This window comes from Lepisosteus platostomus, chromosome 3 (genome assembly GCF_059453375.1).
Source record: "Lepisosteus platostomus isolate fLepPlt1 chromosome 3, fLepPlt1.hap1, whole genome shotgun sequence".
Classification (NCBI taxonomy): domain Eukaryota; kingdom Metazoa; phylum Chordata; class Actinopteri; order Semionotiformes; family Lepisosteidae; genus Lepisosteus; species Lepisosteus platostomus.
In genome coordinates this window covers 20,378,471-20,398,589 of record NC_142613.1, presented here as the reverse complement: position 1 = coordinate 20,398,589, position 20,119 = coordinate 20,378,471, and the positions used below count along the sequence as shown (strand labels likewise).

Here is a 20,119-nt window from a genome sequence, read left to right as displayed (position 1 = left end):
CCTTTATTTTGTAGCAACTAATTGATTTAAACATACTGTATAATCCAGTATTTTCTTTTCAAAAAGCTATTCCATTACTTTTACCATCATGGCTGGGTAGGTTGTTCCATACTCCTACAACCTCTTTGTGAAAGCAAATGTCTCTTCTTCTCTGTTGTAAATGCACTTCCACTTATAAAAAGAATGCTAAATGCTGAACAAAATTACGATAACATTTCCAAAGATCAAACAGATAACTTTAATAATCAAGAACTTGCTACAGTCCCTTATTAATACTGAAGCTAAAAATAAAAATTATTTATTTTTAATAGTTGCAAATGCAAATCCATCAATTTCCTAGCCACTTCTTCCAATTTGGGGTCATGGCATAGCTGGAGGCTATCTGGTAAGAAACCGCTACAAAGCAGGTTAAAATCCGAGATGGGGCCCCTGTCCATCAGAGTCCATAGGGCAGACAGACACAAACACAGACATAAACATACTCACACCAGGGCCAATTTTCCCTGAAGCCAACTAGTATGTTTTTGGTGAGGAAACCAGAGCACCTGGAGGAAATCGACACAAACACGGGGAGAACACACAAACTCCACAGAAACAGCATCCCTGGTCTAACCACTGCACCATCATTTTGCCCAATTTTCAAATTGTAATACAGACATATTACAGTATATACTGTAACTACTATACCTGTTTCATCATACCATACATCTTTGACCATGTCTCCCTTATAATTCCATGTTGGTTGTTTTAAGGAGGCTTGATGAATCTGTTTTTTTGGCAGAACAGTCTTCTCTGCATCAAGTGACTGTCCATGAGCTTGCTTCAAACTACAGTTACTATTACCTGCAATAATCAAGGCATTGTTAAATTTCTGCTTTGTTGGGTATTATTTCTACTTTTATATCTTAAATAATACTGCCAATTAAATGTTTACTTACTTAAAAAATCTCCACTTTTTGGAAAAAATGTATTATTTTTGTCTTGGTTTAAAAGCATCCTTTTCATAACGATGCCAATCTGTGTTCTATACACACATGCATTTAGAGGCATTATAAACAAAACAAATGAGTATTGGAACCAATAGCACTTGTTCTCAAACAAATTAATATTGAAGGCTTTTTAGAGGTTTTTTCAGTATTAATGTAATGCATACTGTATCAAGAGCTGACTGCATTTTACATAAAGATAATATGCTAAACTAATTTTCAAGGCAAATAACGTTCGAGGGTAAACAGTGTGCTAAGCACTATATGTATAAAGACCACACATCAAAGTAATGAAATTTTATTTCATATTCATACAGATGTAGCCATTCAAAATGGGTGCGGTATTTCGCTGCATACCCCGGTGGGCGTGTCGCGGTATCACGCGGTGTCACGCGGTGTCACAGAGTATCACGCAGTATCACGTGGTTAATCGCGCGTCATTTGACGTCATGCCGGAAACTATCCGGCGTCACCTTGTAAAACCGCCAGGGGGAGCATAACCTCTCATGTACAGCATTTGAGCTTTTAATTTTGAACTGTGTATTACAGCATGTTAATCATCAGTCATTAAAATGTTGGTATATTTTATGAAAGCAAGATTGCTCAGTTGGACAAAAGTACACAACCTACCTTTATCAGAAATATTTATGCATCAAAGCCTTTACCGAAGATATTACTAATAGTATTAATAATGGATGACTTTGGACAAGCTGTATACTCAAAGTATAATTTCTTTAGCACATTTGTACAAGCACTTGGAATCTTTCCAAGCCATACTTTGTCAGGCATTTTGTTTTACTTCAACGGGCATAAAAACTTCCTTGCTTTTAACAGGGCGTTTCATAATTTCTAACTACGAAAATGATTTAAAATGCGACACTTATCATTCAACTAGAGCTCAAAATATCACAAGGATCCTCAAGAGCACAGCAAAGACTGTATTAAAAGATACTTGTATGTATCAACGCTTTCTTTTCCGTATACCAGATTTTATGGAACCACTTCAGAAGGGTGTCAGCCAGTCAGATTCCAGGAATCGGTACTTTAAAGGAAAAATACACACCGGTATTCCATTTCTCCTTAACGATTTTAAGCATAGAAGTATTTAACTAGCATGTGAAATAGCGTGTGAAAAAGTGGTAGTTTTAAGCTTTTCTGCTAATGTAATATGGAATCGCGTATCTAAAGAATTTAATAACGATATGATTATATTCGTGTACTGCGACAGGGCTGTGTAGGGCTGTTTCGCCTCCCTCTTCATGTGACTTCCCCTGTAGCCTATTGGTCTACGTGCCCGACTACCAACTCACAGGTTGTGTGTTCAAATCCAGCTGGTGCTGGACTTTTCTTTTAACAAACATTTCTTCGAAAAAATAGAATAGCGATATTATGGACAATCAATTGACTTTTATATTTCAAAATATCACAACATGATCGATTCTAAGTCATTTTTGATAACAATGAATAGTCACCTTCTTCCCTTCTGACAACGGTCCCTGCTTCTGCTTCCTGCTTCTATTGTGTGTGTGTGTGCAATAGAGTAAATTTTTATAGAGAAATGGAGGCTGGACAGTATGCGTTACAATATAAACATTTATATTGATTTAAATCGTGTTCTGATTTAAATCGCAAACGCGTGTTTAATTATATGTGTTTTTTAATCATAATCAGGCTAATGCAACATAAATTGATACAGTATCTTTGTCTTCTAAGTATCTTAATAAACTTTCAGCATAGCTTTCTACCCATTTAGATTTATATTTCTTGGGATTTTGGGATCAAACGTGGAAGGATTAGATTGTAATCGTTTTTATTTTTCAAATACGTGATTGTATTTCTGAATGTTATGTTACACCTACAGTAGTTCACTGCTTTAAATACATCGAATTAAGAAAGTTATGTGTAGCACTTTAGATCTTTTTTTCTGAACCAGGGAAAATCTGATCATGTTTCTCTATAACAATAATAAAAACTTTATTTTACATATCACCTTTAAAAGTGGCATCTCAAAGCAATACAGTAGATTGAAAAACAGTTAAAAGGGACCAAAGTAAATACCAGACAAACGCAAACGCGTTTTTAATAAAATGCTTTTATTCATTCAGCAGAGAGTGAGAGGGACTTCCAGCAGAGAGAGAGACACACACCGGTTTCCATTGACAAAATTGTTTTTTTTTTCCAATTCCTCTTGTCTAACAGGAATGTTTTGTTTGTGGACAGACTGTTAGACTAGAGGAAAAGAGCGCCTCTTTCTACGAAGCATTTCGTTGATCCAATCACAAATTCTTTTCCAGTCGCACGCAGTAAGGGTTGAGAATCTCCGATTCACCATGCTACTAATGGTTTCCAGGAGATTGCAAGGCAAGGCACTTTTGCCTCTGGACCCATCGAAATTTACAGACGTGGTCCACCCCCAGTAAATTTCAAAAGTCACAAGATTTCGAAACACGAGGGCGGCGTAGCGGTCGGCTCTTGCTTTCCCGTCTATGCCGATGCACTGCAAGTACAACCCCCCCTCCATCTCCTGAGTGTTGGACAGTTGGACATCTGGGAGAATTATTCGTCCCACTGGCGTCTGTGAATTCCGCTGTGCTTCCTGGGGGGAGATAGACGGCGGGGACAGCATCAACAAATTCCTGCGCGGTGGTGAACGGAGAGGCCGGGATGGAGTGTCCTGAGGCGCTGTGTGCTCTGTGGGGGGCAGAGCTTCCGCCAGGCATTGCAACCTGCGCGGCGGGGAGAGGCACTTTTCTGGAGACAGCTGCTCAACTGTTTGACTGCAGGAACATACTGTCTCCTTCCTCTGCATTTTCAGGAGTGTCTCTAGCCTCCCAATCCTCCCCAGTAATGCATCGTACTGCTCCCGGTGCTGCCGAAATGTCTCCACACAGGTGCTGCTTCTACAGGTTGGCACCCTGGCCAGTGGCCGAGAGCAGAGACCCACGGCCTGTGGCAAAATAACATAATTCATGTAAGAAATAAAGTCACACAGTAGTATTCATCAGTCGCGGAACAGACGTCAAAATAAACGTTTCTTTTTTTCCGTCTTACCGCTTTCTTTTTTACTGTCCTGGTGGTAGATTTCGAAGATCGTTTCGCCCGTGCGGTGTTTTCTTGAAGAACAGGCTACGAAGAAATAATTATAATTGAATTTAAAATTAAAAACGGCAATAATACCTTGTAATATGCGCTGAAATCGCGTATTTCAGATGAAGTCTGCTGTATTTGCTTACCCTTCGCTCTTTGGAAGCTGGGGCGGCAGAAGCACCCTGTCTCTTCCCGTAAAAGGTCTTGGTCTCCATACTGTACTGTGGTCGCTGTAGTGCAGGTTCGCAGTTTTTTTTTGTGATGGGAGCTCACCCAATCCCTTGGTGTATTTATGCTATATTCACATGTACGGCTAGAATGTTCATTGTCTCCCAATGAAAGGCGGTGCCTTTTGCCGAAGTCGGGAGACATTAGAGGCTTGCCACACCCGGACTGTTAAACCAACGCATTAGCACGTCAAAGCCCATTGAGGGTATTGAGCCAGTATTGGCTTTAGTATTAGCCATACAGAACATTAAAGTGCCCCTTTTCCATTCAGCGGGTGCCTGAGCCGCTGTGTCCTACCTTCTGACAGTCGCCGTTGTGAATGTCTGTAGTCTGTAGAGTCTGTAGAGATCTTATTTTTAGTACTATATTTTTGTATTATATTCCCTATTAATCAAACTCTAAGAGTATGTATCGGCTTGTCCCCTCCTCCCGCCCCTCTCTGTGTACAGTGGAGCCTCCTGTCCAGCCAGCACATGTCCACAGACATTCACAACAGCTACATATCATAAAACGTTTGCACATATAGTTAAATTATTAGTTGTTTTTCAGGAAGTTAAAAAAAACACTTATCCAGTCTCACGAAATAAAGTTATTTTTCAAGCAATGCAACAAACGTCGGGCAATGTGTTTTTTTTAATCCAACATTGACAGCCACATCTTAAATCTTGTCAGTCAGGTCTTTTTTCTCTATTTGAATTGTGGTTTACACATCGCACGACTTTAAAAGCTAGAAAGACAGGTTTCGATTCACATTAGCTGGCGAGCCTTGTTAACAAAAAAAAACAGACAATACCCATGGAGGGGGAGGTCAAGCCAGAGAGAGAGTTTTTTACCCTCTGTCTAAAAACCCAAATAACCCAGGGCAGAGACTCCGGGGGGATCATTGCGTGGTACAGAGCGGAGTTCAGTCAATTCTTATGGAATGCGTTTTCTTTCTTCTTTTTTTCAGCATGGAATAAACCTGTTACTTGATTCATATGGATTATTAATTTTTTTTAAATCGGGTATCGAAGGGAATAGGCACTATAACCCTGTTCATGCACAAACTGTGGCATGTTACATTGATTTGGGTGTCTCCTCTTGCCAGAAAGCTCTAAATTGCATTTTGAGCACGGTTTTTGACTTTTTTTAAATTGCATTTTGGGCGCGGACAGCACATACAAGGGTTAATGAACTGCGCCAAGAAATTTAAAATAGTATTCTTTAGGTGTGAGGGTAGGAGTGGACCGCAGCAGGCATAATCAGCAAACCAGGAAAACAAAGAACAGGACAGGTGAGATGTGTATCCAGAAAGCGAGTGATCAGAAAAAGGAAATGGTGTTACGCCCAGGTTTTCGACCCAATTGTTTTAACTTGCTAATGCATCAGACATTTCCTGGCGTATTGTGTTTTAAATAAAATAGTAGTGTCTTTCCCTGGTATTAGCTCATCGGTATGGTGTAAGTTTTATCTGTACCATACCATACAGTATATAGGTACAGAATTCAAGCTGTACCACTGTATCGCTTTGGTAAGGAGACGGACAATGACCAAAATCACGAAGACTCTCTCACACCAAATAATGAAGATGAAAAGAAATGGGAAGTCAACACGTGACATTGTACAGCAGCTGGCTTCGATGGACATCTTCGTTTCTGAAAGCACAGTGAGACGGCATTATAAAGGGGAGAGGAGGCAAAGAGAATCTAAACCGAGGACGATTCAAAGGTAAATAAATTTCTAAAAATACCTTTCTTGCATGTAAATACAACTACGCACATTATTTTTAAAACTAACTGTTGATCTCTTTTTTTTCAAGTCCTATTGTGCGAGCTATCGACAAACTGACTGATGAAAATGATGAGCTACCGGCAATGCAAGTCCAAAGACGGCTATGGGCTGACCTCGGTGAGAACATTAGCCCGACATCGATAAGAAGAGTACGCAGGAGGCTTGGATGGAGATACAGAAAAACCAACACATGCCCCATGATAAGGCTAAAAAACAAAGAGGAAAGACTCAAGCAAGCGCTCCAATGGATTGAACAGGGGGAGGCATTTCAGGATGTACTTTTTACCGACGAAACAGTGGCTCTGGAACATTTTTCAATGGCATTTTGCAAAAAGGGGAGATATGTGGACAAGCCAAAGTCTGGGGGGGTATATCTAGAAGAGGCCCGGGACCACTTCTTATTTTCAAAGGAATTATGGACCGTGTATTCTTCGAGGAAGTCGTGGTCACACAGCATGCTGCCCCATATATCAGGGAGCAGTTTGGATCAAGGCACCGTCTCTTTCAAGACAACGATCCGAAACACACAGCAGCAAGGGCGAGGCTTATAGCAGAAGGAGTGAACTGGGTGAAAACTCCAGCCGAATCCCCAGATCTAAATCCGATAGAGATGGTTTGGCATTCGTTGAAAGACTACCTTCGGAAAACTGCTAAGCCCGTCACAAAGCAGGAACTGATCGATGCGATCTATAAATTCTGGGAGGAAGAACTGACCGAACAAAATTGTAACAATTCTATTAACAGGCTGATTCGTGTTCTTCCTAGGATTGTTGACCGGGGCGGGGGACATTCGGGAATGTAAGTCTGAGAAAGACAGTCTCACATTTGTGGACAGTCTGTCCACAAACAAAACGTAAAAAAATGTAAAAAAAAAACAATGACTTTTTGTCAATGAAAACCGGTGTGTGTGTCTCTCTCTGCTGGATGTCCCTCTCACTCTCTGCTGAATGAATAAAAGCATTTTATTAAAAACGCGTTTGCGATTGTCTGGTATTTACTTTGGTCCCTTTTAACTGTTTTTCGGTCTACAGTATTGCTTTGAGACGCCACTTTTAAAGGTGATATGTAAAATAAAGTTTTTTATTATTGTTATAGAGAAACATGATCAGATTTTCCCTGGTTCAGAAAAAAGACGATTAAAATCTGTCATCTTTGCACTTGTATGTTATCGGAAAATACAATCAGTTTCTGCTTTGTGTAAGGATGGTGTGGTGAGAAGGTGAGAAAGTGGTGAGAAAGCTGTACTCCCCAAAGCGCTTTACAGGATAAAAACAATAACAACAATAGTGGCTGGGCAAACGATTTTTTTTAATCGAAATACAAAATGAGATACTGTATAATGATGTGCATGAACAAAGTTATAATGCAATTTTCCTTAGATACGCGATTAAAAAAAAAATTTTTTTTGAATCCCCGGCGGAACACATTCCATAAGAATCAGCGCTTTAACTTCGTGCTTTACAACCCTTACTTCGTGCGACTGGAAAATAATTCGTGATCGAATCAATGAAATGCTTCGTAGAAGGAGGCGCTCTTTTCCTCTAGTCTAACAGTCTGTCCACAACAAAACATTCCTTTTAGACAAGAGGAATTGAAAAAAAAATTTGTCAATGGAAATAGTGTGTGTGTCTCTCTCTGCTGGATGTCCCTCTCACACTCTGCTGAATGAATAAAAGCATTTTATTAAAAATGCGCTTGCGTTTGTCTGGTATTTACTTTGGTCCCTTTTAACTGTTTTTCGATCTACTGTATTGCTTTGAGATGCTACTTTTAAAGGTGATATGTAAAATAAAGTTTTTATTATTGTTATAGAGAAACATGATCAGATTTTCCCTGGTTCAGAAAAAAAAGATCTAAAGTGCTACACGTAACTTTCTTAATTCGATGTATTTAAAGCAGTGAACTACTGTAGGTGTAACATAACATTCAGAAATACAATCACGTATTTGAAAAATAAAAACGATTACAATCTAATCCTTCCACATTTGATCCCAAAATCCCAAGAAATATAAATCTAAATGGGTAGAAAGCTACAGTGCCTTGCGAAAGTATTCGGCCCCCTTGAACTTTTCAACCTTTTGCCACATTTCAGGCTTCAAACATTAAAAGATATAAATTTTTTATTTTATGTGAAGAATCACCAACAAGTGGGACACAATTGTGAAGTGGAACGAAATCTATTGGATTTTTGAAACTTTTTTAACTAATAAAAAAATGAAAAGTGGGGCGTGCAAAATTATTCGGCCCCCTTGCGTTAATACTTTGTAGAGCCACCTTTTGCTGCGATTACAGCTGCAAGTCGCTTGGGGTATGTCTCTATCAGTTTTGCACATCGAGAGACTGAAAATCTTGCCCATTCTTCCTTGCAAAACAGCTCGAGCTCAGTGAGGTTGGATGGAGAGCGTTTGTGAACAGCAGTTTTCAGCTCTTTCCACAGATTCTCGATTGGATTCAGGTCTGGACTTTGACTTGGCCATTCAAACACCTGGATACGTTTATTTGTGAACCATTCCTTTGTAGATTTTGCTGTATGTTTGGGATCATTGTCTTGTTGGAAGATAAATCTCCGTCCCAGTTTCAGGTCTTTTGCAGACTCCAACAGGTTTTCATCCAGAATGGTCCTGTATTTGGCTGCATCCATCTTCCCCTCAATTTTAACCATCTTCCCTGTCCCTGCTGAAGAAAAGCAGGCCCAAACCATGATGCTGCCACCACCATGTTTGACAGTGGGGATGGTGTGTTGAGGGTGATGAGCTGTGTTGCTTTTACGCCAAACATATCGTTTTGCATTGTGGCCAAAAAGTTCGATTTTGGTTTCATCTGACCAGAGCACCTTCTTCCACATGTTTGGGGTGTCTCCCAGGTGGCTTGTGGCAAACTTTAGACGAGACTTTTTATGGATATCTTTGAGAAATGGCTTTCTTCTTGCCACTCTTCCATAAAGGCCAGATTTGTGCAGTGTAAGACTGATTGTTGTCCTATGGACAGACTCTCCCACCTCAGCTGTAGTTCTCTGCAGTTCATCCAGAGTGATCATGGGCCTCTTGGCTGCATCTCTGATCAGTCTTCTCCTTGTCTGAGCTGAAAGTTTAGAGGGACGGCCAGGTCTTGGTAGATTTGCAGTGGTCTGATACTCCTTCCATTTCAAGATGATCGCTTGCACAGTGCTCCTTGGGATGTTTGAAGCTTGGGAAATCTTTTTGTATCCAAATCCGGCTTTAAACTTCTCCACAACAGTATTACGGACCTGCCTGGTGTGTTCCTTGGTCTTCATGATGCTCTCTGCGCTTTCAACAGAACCTTGAGACTATCACAGAGCAGGTGCATTTATACAGAGACTTGATTACACACAGGTGGATTCTATTTATCACCATCAGTCATTTAGGACAACATTGGATCATTCAGAGATCCTCGCTGAACTTCTGGAGTGAGTTTGCTGCACTGAAAGTAAAGGGGCCGAATAATTTTGCACGCCCCACTTTTCATTTTTTTATTAGTTAAAAAAGTTTCAAAAATCCAATAGATTTCGTTCCACTTCACAATTGTGTCCCACTTGTTGGTGATTCTTCACATAAAATAAAAAATGTATATCTTTATGTTTGAAGCCTGAAATGTGGCAAAAGGTTGAAAAGTTCAAGGGGGCCGAATACTTTCGCAAGGCACTGTATGCTGAAAGTTTATTAAGATACTTAGAAGACAAAGATACTGTATCAATTTATGTTGCATTAGCCTGATTATGATTAAAAAACACATATAATTAAACACGCGTTTGCGATTTAAATCAATATAAATGTTTATATTGTAACGCATACTGTCCAGCCTCCATTTCTCTATAAAAATTTACTCTATTGCACACACACACACACAATAGAAGCAGGAAGCAGAAGCAGGGACCGTTGTCAGAAGGGAAGAAGGTGACTATTCATTGTTATCAAAAATGACTTAGAATCGATCATGTTGTGATATTTTGAAATATAAAAGTCAATTGATTGTCCATAATATCGCTTTCTATTTTTTCGAAGAAATGTTTGTTAAAAGAAAAGTCCAGCACCAGCTGGATTTGAACACACAACCCGTGAGTTGGTAGTCGGGCATGTAGACCAGTAGGCTACAGGGGAAGTTGCATGAAGAGGGAGGTGAAACAGCCCTACACAGCCCTGTCGCAGTACACGAATATAATCATATCGTTATGATTATATGTTTATGTTCCAAAATTAATATCGTTTATGGCCTTCACACGCGTTACAGTATGCTTCTATTCTTTTTATGCTCAGCTACTAAGATTTCCCTTCAGTGGTAAAATTCAATATCTACAACGGGCACAGTAAAGACGTTTACTGTACTGTAAATCTTTCTACGACAGACCAATGGACCACGAGTGCCCTTGCCGGTCAACCAATCACGTACCGCGGTACCCCGCGTCATCTTGCGTCATGATGCGCGACGCCGCAGCCAATTACCTCCGGTACGCGTCTGTACCACTCACTTTGAATGGCTGCATCTGTAGCAGTCTTTATATTGAGATTAGTATTCACATACTGTATTACAGTAATAACTATCACTATTGTGACTCCAACATGTTATTCATTATAATAGAACAAGTAATAGGTTTATTCCATGCTGAAAAGAGAAGAAAGAAAACACAGCGTAATGCTCCACGGCTGAAACGTTGTGTTTTCTTCTCTTTTCAGCATGGAATAAACCTATTACTTGTTCCTTTGCAGCCTACACATGCTGACGCAGCTACCCACCTGAACTATTCATTATAATAGTACATTTATGTTTTAATATTAAAAGAGTTAAAAAACCCTTATATTTAGACATGGAATTGGGCTGTCCGAGACATTCTGATGTCAGATAGGCTGCATAGGCTTGCAGTTACACATTAAAAGGTTTATCAATCTTAAGCTTCAAATTAACCAAAGAGGTTAAACACTATATGGCTATACTATAGCCAATATGTAGGCTATTAACAGGACAAAATTAAGTAAGTTCTTATAATTTAAAGAATTTGGACATATAATTAGTCTCTGTTTTAAGGTTATTTGGTGCTAGAGATATCTAAACAAATTAAATTTTTAACTTTAAAGAGCAGTCCATTATAAAAAGTGAACTTACATTCCTGTAGATTAGTGGAAGATTGCAGCTGAGCATGTGACATCAATTTTGGCAATAAATGTTTGTCATGAAAAGTCTTCTCCGATACTGGGTTTTCATCCAGCAGTTTGTTTACTTTACTTCCATGAGACCTCAGTGAGTTAAACATTTTGGAATCATTTTTACATCCCTGTTTTCTAAGAAAGAAAATAAAATCATCTCCTCAAAATCGAAAATAAAAAAATCAAAATTTGCCTTATTGTGTCATTGTCACGAACAGTTCTTTCCGGGCCCTATGCGGACGACGCAATCCAGAATAGTGAAGACACAAGGGGAAAAATATCATGCAGGAGTCGGTCAGGAGACAGGGGGGCGTGTCCATGCAGTGCTAGTGTCTGGGGGGAGTGAATCCAGGGCGAACAATCCAAAGGTAAATCCAGAGGAGGAATCCAAGACGAGAGGTTTAGTCCAAGACCAGGGGATCCATCCGTAGTTAAAACCAGAACCGGGTCGGGACCGGCGGGGCAGGGAATCAGGACCAGGAAACTAAAACCATAACGGAGCCAGACGCAGCAGGACCCCGGGCTCTCACGACACGGAAATCAATGAGAAGCCAGGAGTGAGGTCAGCGTCTGGCTTTTAAGGGGGAACGGGAATAGGGAACAGGTGCAGACAATGGGAAGGAACGAGGAAGGGCTGGAGCTCCCTTAAGAGGAGGGGTTAGCGATCGTGACAGTCATGCTTCCTAATAATTAAAATTATAATAGGCAACACTAATCCCCACTAATTCCACCCATGTGGACAATGTTGGACAAAAAAAAATGATACAGCACAAAGGCCAGTTACAGTGGGTCCACTTTCACACACATCTATTTTTGCAAAACCCCAAAAAAGTTGTGTGCACATTTAGTAAAACAGACCTGGGTACTATATGTTCTTTAAGTTGTGAAATGCACGATGATTTGGCTATAGATAAAGAATAAAAAAGCTTAATTCTAATCAAATATACCATATTTCAGTGCTTATCAAAATATATACAATATACATTGCAAACAGCTCATCTAAACTGAAAATAATACCCTTTCATTCTCAGTAAGGAACGATGAGTCACCAACCTTGAAATAATTAAGATCATAACTTACAGATAAAAATAAGTTGTATTATTTTCCTCTTGATTTTGTTTCCACCTCACATCTTTCCTGTGCATTACAGTATGAATCTTGTCCAAGGTCTTTTCATCTGTCTGTCTTTGTCGTGCTGAATAGGATGAATGGTTCTAGTCACAAAATAGTTGAAACTATGTTAATAAAAGCTTACAATTTTTAGAATTAATTGCATATAAATATTGTATTAATTGAAGTCTTAATACATGGTTATTTAGTAAAGCTGGGGGCTAAGTCTTTTCACTAGACAGTTTTCTTGTTTTAATTCAATGATGCTTTTAATTATATAGTATATGACTCTTGGTACAGGACAGTATTTTTTATCTTTAATGGATCAGAAGCAAAAGTCAATTGGAAACCATTATTATTATTATTGCATTTTTAATTTTTATTTTTTTTTCAACAGATTCAGTGAATGCTACATACAACTTATGTATGTAACATAACATACAACTTTTTCAAAAAACAAATAAGATTTGTCTTTGTGTAAAGAAATAATAACAAAAAAAACTTTTAAGCTCAGTCCCTTCTTCCCTTCCCTTCTTAATTTCGCATATCCACATCCACACTATTTGTTCTAGTGAGGCCCTAAACCTAACAAACAAATGTTTCTGGACATTTGCCATAGCCCTACATTTTCTCTTTGAGCAAACTGTGGAAATCCCTCACTTTTTAGTTACTAAATCAGATGGACAATTCCACCACAGTCACATGAAAGTAATTATCAGTTTGTGTAAATTTCCCTTTTAAAAATGATTTATTAACTTATTCAGATAGCTATTCTTAGAATACCTACCTTTGGAACTTGACTCAAATGATGATTATTAATGGGATGCATTCTCCTCTGACCCTGAACCATCTGAAGCATCTCAGAGGTCTCAGGCTTAGCAAACAGTTGGGATGAGAGGTGATCCTTTTGTTTCATTCTACACCTTTCATGCTCTTTACTCAGCTGGTTTCCATCCTGGTTAAAATAGAAACAATTGTGCACCTTTTTCTGAGACAATAAAACAGACACAAAATATGATAAACAGGCCTCATCAGATCTTTAAAATGATCTTTTTTTCAAAACACTTGGGGATATAACAGAAGAAGACATAATATTTTTATGACTGGGTTTCAGTCATGATGTGGACTTGCCTTCTGGCAGTCTTCTGGAACTGGAAACACTTTCATGATTTACACAAACAAGTGGAGAGCAAAACCAAGACATTCTATTTACTGAAATGATCTCTAACCTTGCTGGTTTCCTTGATGCAGCTATAGATGTTAGCACAACAATGAGCCCATCCAAGTTGTTAAATAATAAACAATACAACTGTTGGCTGTTAAGGAAAAGTTTTCAGATTTACTTTAGCCTTACCTTAACCTTAAAAAAATTCACAAGAAAAAATGTGTATTGAACAAAAACAAAAGGAATTTAAGAGGTCCACTCATCCATTATCATTAAACTGCTTATCATGGTGAGAATAGTTCAAAGCCAATCATACTGTAGAAACACAAAACAATATATTTGGGTGTTCATCCCCTTAATAGGGATTCCAATCCATTGCAGAGTAACAAACGTATTTTTCCCACAGTACATTGTGGAAGATCAGTGTTTGTTTTAGCACATTTTCTGCTTAAAAGCAAAACATTCATGTTCAGCACTCATTCTGCAGATGCTCTAGAATAATCAAGGTAAGATGCGTCATGCACAACACCTGGAGACAAAGCAATGGGAGATACTCAAGCTTGCATAGTGTATTGCGTACCCACAGTACATACAAAACTAAAAGTAACACACCGCAACATTTTAAATTAGAATCTTATGTACAGCATAATAAAACTAAGGGCATCTAGTACTATACTGTACATAGAATAAAAGTATTCAAATTTGAACTTATCTACAATAGCAACTTTTTTTGCTCTTCTCAAAGATTCTCTGAACATCTTTTTTAAGGCACCTTGTGTTTGGAAAATGTAAAGTTAGGACATAGAAAAATTACATAAATATCTCAAACACATACAGTTACAATAATACAGTAATAATCTATAGCTACAGTATATGTTTTTTCATATATTACACAGAAATGGTACAATAATTTGACTAGAAATGTGTCATTTTTTGTCAGGGAATTTTTACATCCACAGTCACAAACAGTCAGTAGCACAAAAGCAGGGAGACAAAATGGGGGCCCTCTATATCAGCTATTTATTATACTATAGTTATATTAATTGTTGCATATAAGATGTAATGCTACTAATGATTTCCAGACACTTGCTCAGTTATGAATCATGCATGTGCTCCATAGAGGATTACTGTTTCTGAAATCTGTCATCCTGGACTACTGTATGGATAAAAAGTGTATGTATTTTGAAATATTCATGAGCATGTAGGCTATTATCTTTCATTGTTATTCATGCTTTGAATGTAGGCAAATTTTGAAGGCTAACTTTTACTGTCATCTGACTTCAAAGAAACAAAGAATTTTCTCACAGCTTTACTCAGACAAATAACACTTGATTATAAATTGATGACAATCTCAGCGAAAAAAAGCTAATTATAAGTTTCTAGATTCCCATGCACCATAAAATTATGTTACAATGATTCTTTATCATGGCCTTTAAAGTTAAAACCTTAGGATTAATTTTAATGATTTCAATGGAATTAAGTGATCTGTACAGGGTATGTGGAAACATACAGTATCCATCCATTTTTTATCCAATACTGGGGTATGCCAGAGCATAACCTGGAAAGGTGGGATACACCCTGGATGGGATGCCAATCCATCGTAGGGCACACACAGACACACACACTGACACTAAGGTCAATTTGTTTTACAGAAGACAATAAATCTACCACTACATCTTTGGATTGTGGGAAGTAACTGGAATGCCTGGAGGAAACCCACAGGAACACAGGGAGAACATACTGTATGACCTCAGGAATTAAACCCAGGGTCCAAGGATGGCAAGGCAGTAATGCTAACTACTGCGTCATGCCTAGAAACAAATTTTATTTATGGCCCTGCACTAAAATAAATAATAGATATAATAAATAGTGCTTATTTTGATTATACAAAGAATACTGTAGAATTACTGTATTGCTATGTTCCAGGAGTAGTTCATTTTAGAACCTGGATTTTATGCCGTTACAGGACTTGGAACATTCCAATAAGTTAAGTACTGAATTAATTTGTAATTGCTAAAATAACCAAGGTGTTGCAGATTAGTTTAATAATTGAAAATTAGATAAGCAAGAGCAAAGACTTAGAGAAACACCGTGTGTAACCATTTAACATGGTTAACTGCCCCTTGGTAAAGGTCAATAACAGGAATACAGCATCCACCAACGAATGCTTTAAAAACCACTGGAAAACAAAACAAAGTTCTGTGTAATAACTATCAAAATGCCATGAAATAAACTGATGCAATCTGTACAAATAACATGTCATGTTTATGTCAAGGACAAATGTTGACAAATTGTTTTCAGTTCTGAAAATACTGTATTGTAAGACATAAATTAGGGTTCAAAGCAACAAACTACAGTATAACATAGGCTAAACATTTTATACTGGAAAAATAGAACTGTATATACAGTACAAATACTGTATGTAAGCCCTATGATGCATACTGTACATTAAGTGTATTATTTATATGTCTTAGTCAAAGTCAAAGTACCTCAATAAAAGACTAAAAAATATTTATTAGATTACTACTACAGATTTTACTACAGATCTTTTCAAATTAATTATATATTATTTTACACCTGTAATAAAAACAGTACTAAAAAACATACATTTTAATACTAATTAAAAAAAAACAGACACAAATGCCAAAGAGTGACAATTAACTTGGTCTGCAGTAAAAAAGGCAAAATTATAAAATTGATGCTTTTATAATTGTTAATGTTGCACTGCAGTACATGGAGGGGAAGGACAATTGCTATTTCCTAACCTTGTTTTCGTAGCAACAACAACATATTAATAATTTGTTTTTATGTATAAACAGTACATTATTAATAACATAATGTTTAGATTAAATTGGAAACTGTACAAAATTGTAAATATGAACTGGGAGTGGGGTGGTGAAGGGGAGGGGTTCCAGCTCCACTCCCAGACAAAAGGTTGAATTTCTACTGTAGAAATAAAAACAATTACACATTCATTCATGTAAGATTTTTGTAAAGTTATACTGAAAGTCATAACTATACTAAAAGTCAGAAAGTGTTTTCTCTCCTACTGTATGTTATCTACTGTACTATTGCACTACACAGTAAAATATTCTGTCTTAAACTGTCCCAGTGTTATACACTAAGACAGAAAGCCTCAAGAGGAGGTTAATGAAATACAACATGAATCCAAAAACTACTGCAGGGCCTAAGGGGAGCAGAAATAAAAGAGCAGGAACGTCTGGACTGAAATGAAAGGATTTCTTTTCAGTGTCTCTTCATTTTAAATATAATGAAAATACTTTTGTATTACAAGAGACCATGTAAACTCCACATGGATGGTGCCCAAAACCCAGAATTTAAGTTCTGTCCCATGAGCTGTGAAGCAGTCACACTGATTGATATGTTATTCGAATAAGAGTTTTATGCTAAGGGAAAACAAAACTTTAAACCAAAACTACAGTATATAGTCTATGACAAATTTAAAATAAAACATTCGTTCTACACACTGTATGATACTTTAAAAGAGAAACGTAGACTGCGTCGTCATTATAAAATTGTTCAAACACTCTTGTTTTTTTAATGCACTCTGCTACTTTGTTTCAAATGTTTACTAACTTCCTATAGATACTCATTATAAAAGTGTTCAAGCGCTCGTTTTTTTAATGCACTCTGCTACTTTGTTTCTTTGTTTCAAATGTTTACTAACTTTCCATAGATACAGTACTAGAGTTACGTTACCTTTTGTATATGGTAACAATGGTTATTTCCATTACAGCATCGTTTAGGAAGGGATAAACAAATGTTTTGAGCAGACGAATTACTTATAATATGATTCATATACTCGAGCAGAAGCACTTAGTATAAGCAATAATAGTCATGGAGAAAACGCGGTGATAAAGTGTTTTTTGTCTTCTATTTGAAATTTTAAATTTCGCAATATTTAGCATTTCACAATAACTTAAACCTGCTACTAATAATTGTGGTGTAACTACACGTACTGTATGTTGGATAATTTCAGCCTAACAAAATAATTTATAAAACAGAAAGAGGCGAAACATATGCATGCGTTTAAAGTAGTTTACTCACCATGTCGAGAAAACTAACTTTTGTTGGGCCAGGAAGACGGAGTGAACATTCACTGTAGTAGTCAGTAGAAAAAGTTATGCTCTTAGTATCCTTTTAATTTATGACAAGCAGCACGCCTTCGTGAATTTTGCTATGTCATGTCTGTTTGCCCTATTCTATTTTTGTTCCCAACGTAAAACACGAGTTAGAGTAAAGTGCTCACTCTTTCAGCGTCAAATAGTCACTATGGAAACCGCGGAAACGAATATAGCAGCTTCACCACAGAAGAGCCTCCAGAACAGGACTAGTTGCCAAAACAGAGGCATATACTGCTCATACAGTGATAGCCTTAAGGAAAACCTTTAACTTATTTCTAAAAGTACAACTGTCAAATGTACACAATGTAACTGTTAGGTAATTGTAACCTAAGGCATTGAGCACACAGACACAGTAAAAGAAACCTATCGTGTTTTGAAACATTAATTAAATTGCTTGATAAACTCAACCATATATTAATTTAAACATAAAATGTTTAACTATAACAGACATAACTGACATGGAAAATATGATACTAAGTAAGGATTAATGTTGTCGATTCTTATTTTAACATTGTATTTCGTCAATGAGCATTGAACAGTTTCATATCCTGGACAGGGAAGGGCATCATAGCAGAAAACTGCATATTCCAATCTGGGAAAGTGTCAATAGAAAAGTAATAGTTAACCAATTAAAAATAGTATTTCATTTTTTTCCTAAAAAAGTGCTTTTTTATTTTCAAGGTAACATGGTTAGGTATTATATTGCTAAATATGTTTTCTGAGGTTGCTGTAAAGAACAACAAAAAAAGCAATTTCATATATTATATCTAATAAATAAAAATCTAACCTTTGCTTGGGAGGCCTTGCAGTTTGCCTTGCAGTGCTGGAGATCTGATATCAATTCCTGAGGTGCTGTCTATGTGGAGTTTGTACTGTATGTTTTCAGCCAGTTTGTATGGGTTTCTTTTGGGTGCTCTGTTTTCTGTACATTCCAAAGGTATACTGGTACTGTAGGTTAAACTTTCTTCCGGGAAAATTTACACTGGTTTGAAGGTGTGTATGTTTATGTCTGTGTGTGCCCTGAGATGGACTGACTTCCTATCCATGGTGTACCCTGCATTGAGCAAGTTGCTTGCCAGAATAGGCTCCAGCTTCCCTGCGATCCTGGATAAAGAGGTTAGGAAATAGATTAATGGATAGCTTTTGTTTAAACCTGTCATACAGAAAACTGCTTGAAGAGCGTTTCTGACTGCTAAATATGGCATCTGTCATTGGGTTCTGAGAAACAATTATTCTGCTCTTACTGTTCTTGCTCATGCATTAGCCTGCTGTTCTTCAAAAAAATTGCTACACTGTATGTGGTTTATTTCACCTCATGTCCCCTTGGCTTTTGTAACAGACTTTAGATGGCAGATCAGTTCAACCAGCAAAGCCTGTGCAGTGAAGTGGAATGACCCACTCACTGCCACTTTCTTAATAAGAAAGAAACAAGTTGAAGGAAATATACAGTATGACTGCAAGTAATGAGTCATTACCTCACAAAAAAGGGTCAGAATTTGGACTGAAAAACAACAAAATGTTTGCTTACTCTTAAAGGTGAGGAAAAGAGACCCAGGCTACCATATAGATAACTTTAACAAATGAGATAACTTACACATGCAAATCACAATTAAACCAGGTAGAGGTCGGTGTGCAAAGTAGATCTGCTTTATTTTCTTCACGATGCTCTGGGAGACCTTCGTCTCTCTGGCCATCGACCAGAGAATATTGTCACGAACACGGACTGAAATCCGTGTCAGATCTTGTAGAAGACCCTATGCGGTGCGGTAAGACCTGGAGAAAACAGGAGGCATGGTAAAAAGGAACACACAGAGGTTTAATAGTGCACAAAATAATTGTGACAATCCGTGAGACAGTGTACGGGGAAGACAAAACGGCATCCAAATGCAAACGGGTCCAAGGGCAGGTCAAAGCACAGTCCGAGAGTCCATAAATAGGAAATCCATCCTGGGACGCGACAAAGTTAAAATCCCCGGGAGGGGGGAGCACACAGACAAACAAAACATGGAGGTCCAAGGGTGACGGGCGAGATCCTCCAGACCCCGGGCTCAGGAAGCGGGAGGTGTCGGAGATGAGGCCTATGCCCTCAGGAGACGGACGTAGGGTTTCCTGGTGCTAGGCGGGCCTCACGACATCTTACCCTAATGATGAGCCCCGAGGACTGGAGGAGCTGGTCTTTAAATAACGCTAAAAGGGTACACCTGGAGAGCTTAATCACATGGACAATAATTGGAGCAGTGGAGTGCCCACTAGGGAGGGATGTCAGGTGTGACAAATACTCTCAGCAAGGCAAAAGGATACAGTAAGAATTATACAGCCTGAATGGAGGAACACCTAACAGACTGACTTTGAGCTTCTGCTTACTAAATCAATCAGGATGGCAGTAATTTTAGAATAGTCGAGCATAGTCATCTGGGTGAGACAGGTCGTGTGCTGGTGGCTCTCAGGTCTCAGTGGTCAGCTGTCTTT

At 38.1% G+C, this 20,119-nt stretch overlaps 1 protein-coding gene across 5 annotated transcripts in view; it reads right to left on the bottom strand.

Annotated features, from left to right (window-relative positions):
• LOC148674596 (dynein axonemal heavy chain 6-like) overlaps positions 1 to 17,777 on the bottom strand; it is a 126,407-nt gene extending 108,630 nt beyond the window's left edge. For 3 of the 5 annotated variants that reach the window (XM_088624874.1, XM_088624875.1, XM_088624879.1), the window contains exons 1-5: positions 17,574 to 17,777; positions 13,128 to 13,328; positions 12,311 to 12,444; positions 11,190 to 11,365; positions 688 to 843 (exon numbers count right to left, since the gene is read on the bottom strand). In XM_088624874.1, coding sequence (XP_088481000.1) covers positions 688 to 843; positions 11,190 to 11,365; positions 12,311 to 12,444; positions 13,128 to 13,328; positions 17,574 to 17,576 — 670 coding nt within the window. In that variant the 5' untranslated portion in view covers positions 17,577 to 17,777. The remainder of the gene's footprint in view (positions 1 to 687; positions 844 to 11,189; positions 11,366 to 12,310; positions 12,445 to 13,127; positions 13,329 to 17,573) is intronic. The other 2 variants (XM_088624878.1, XM_088624877.1) reach the window with 2 other exon arrangements.
• Positions 17,778 to 20,119: the final 2,342 nt, after the last annotated feature.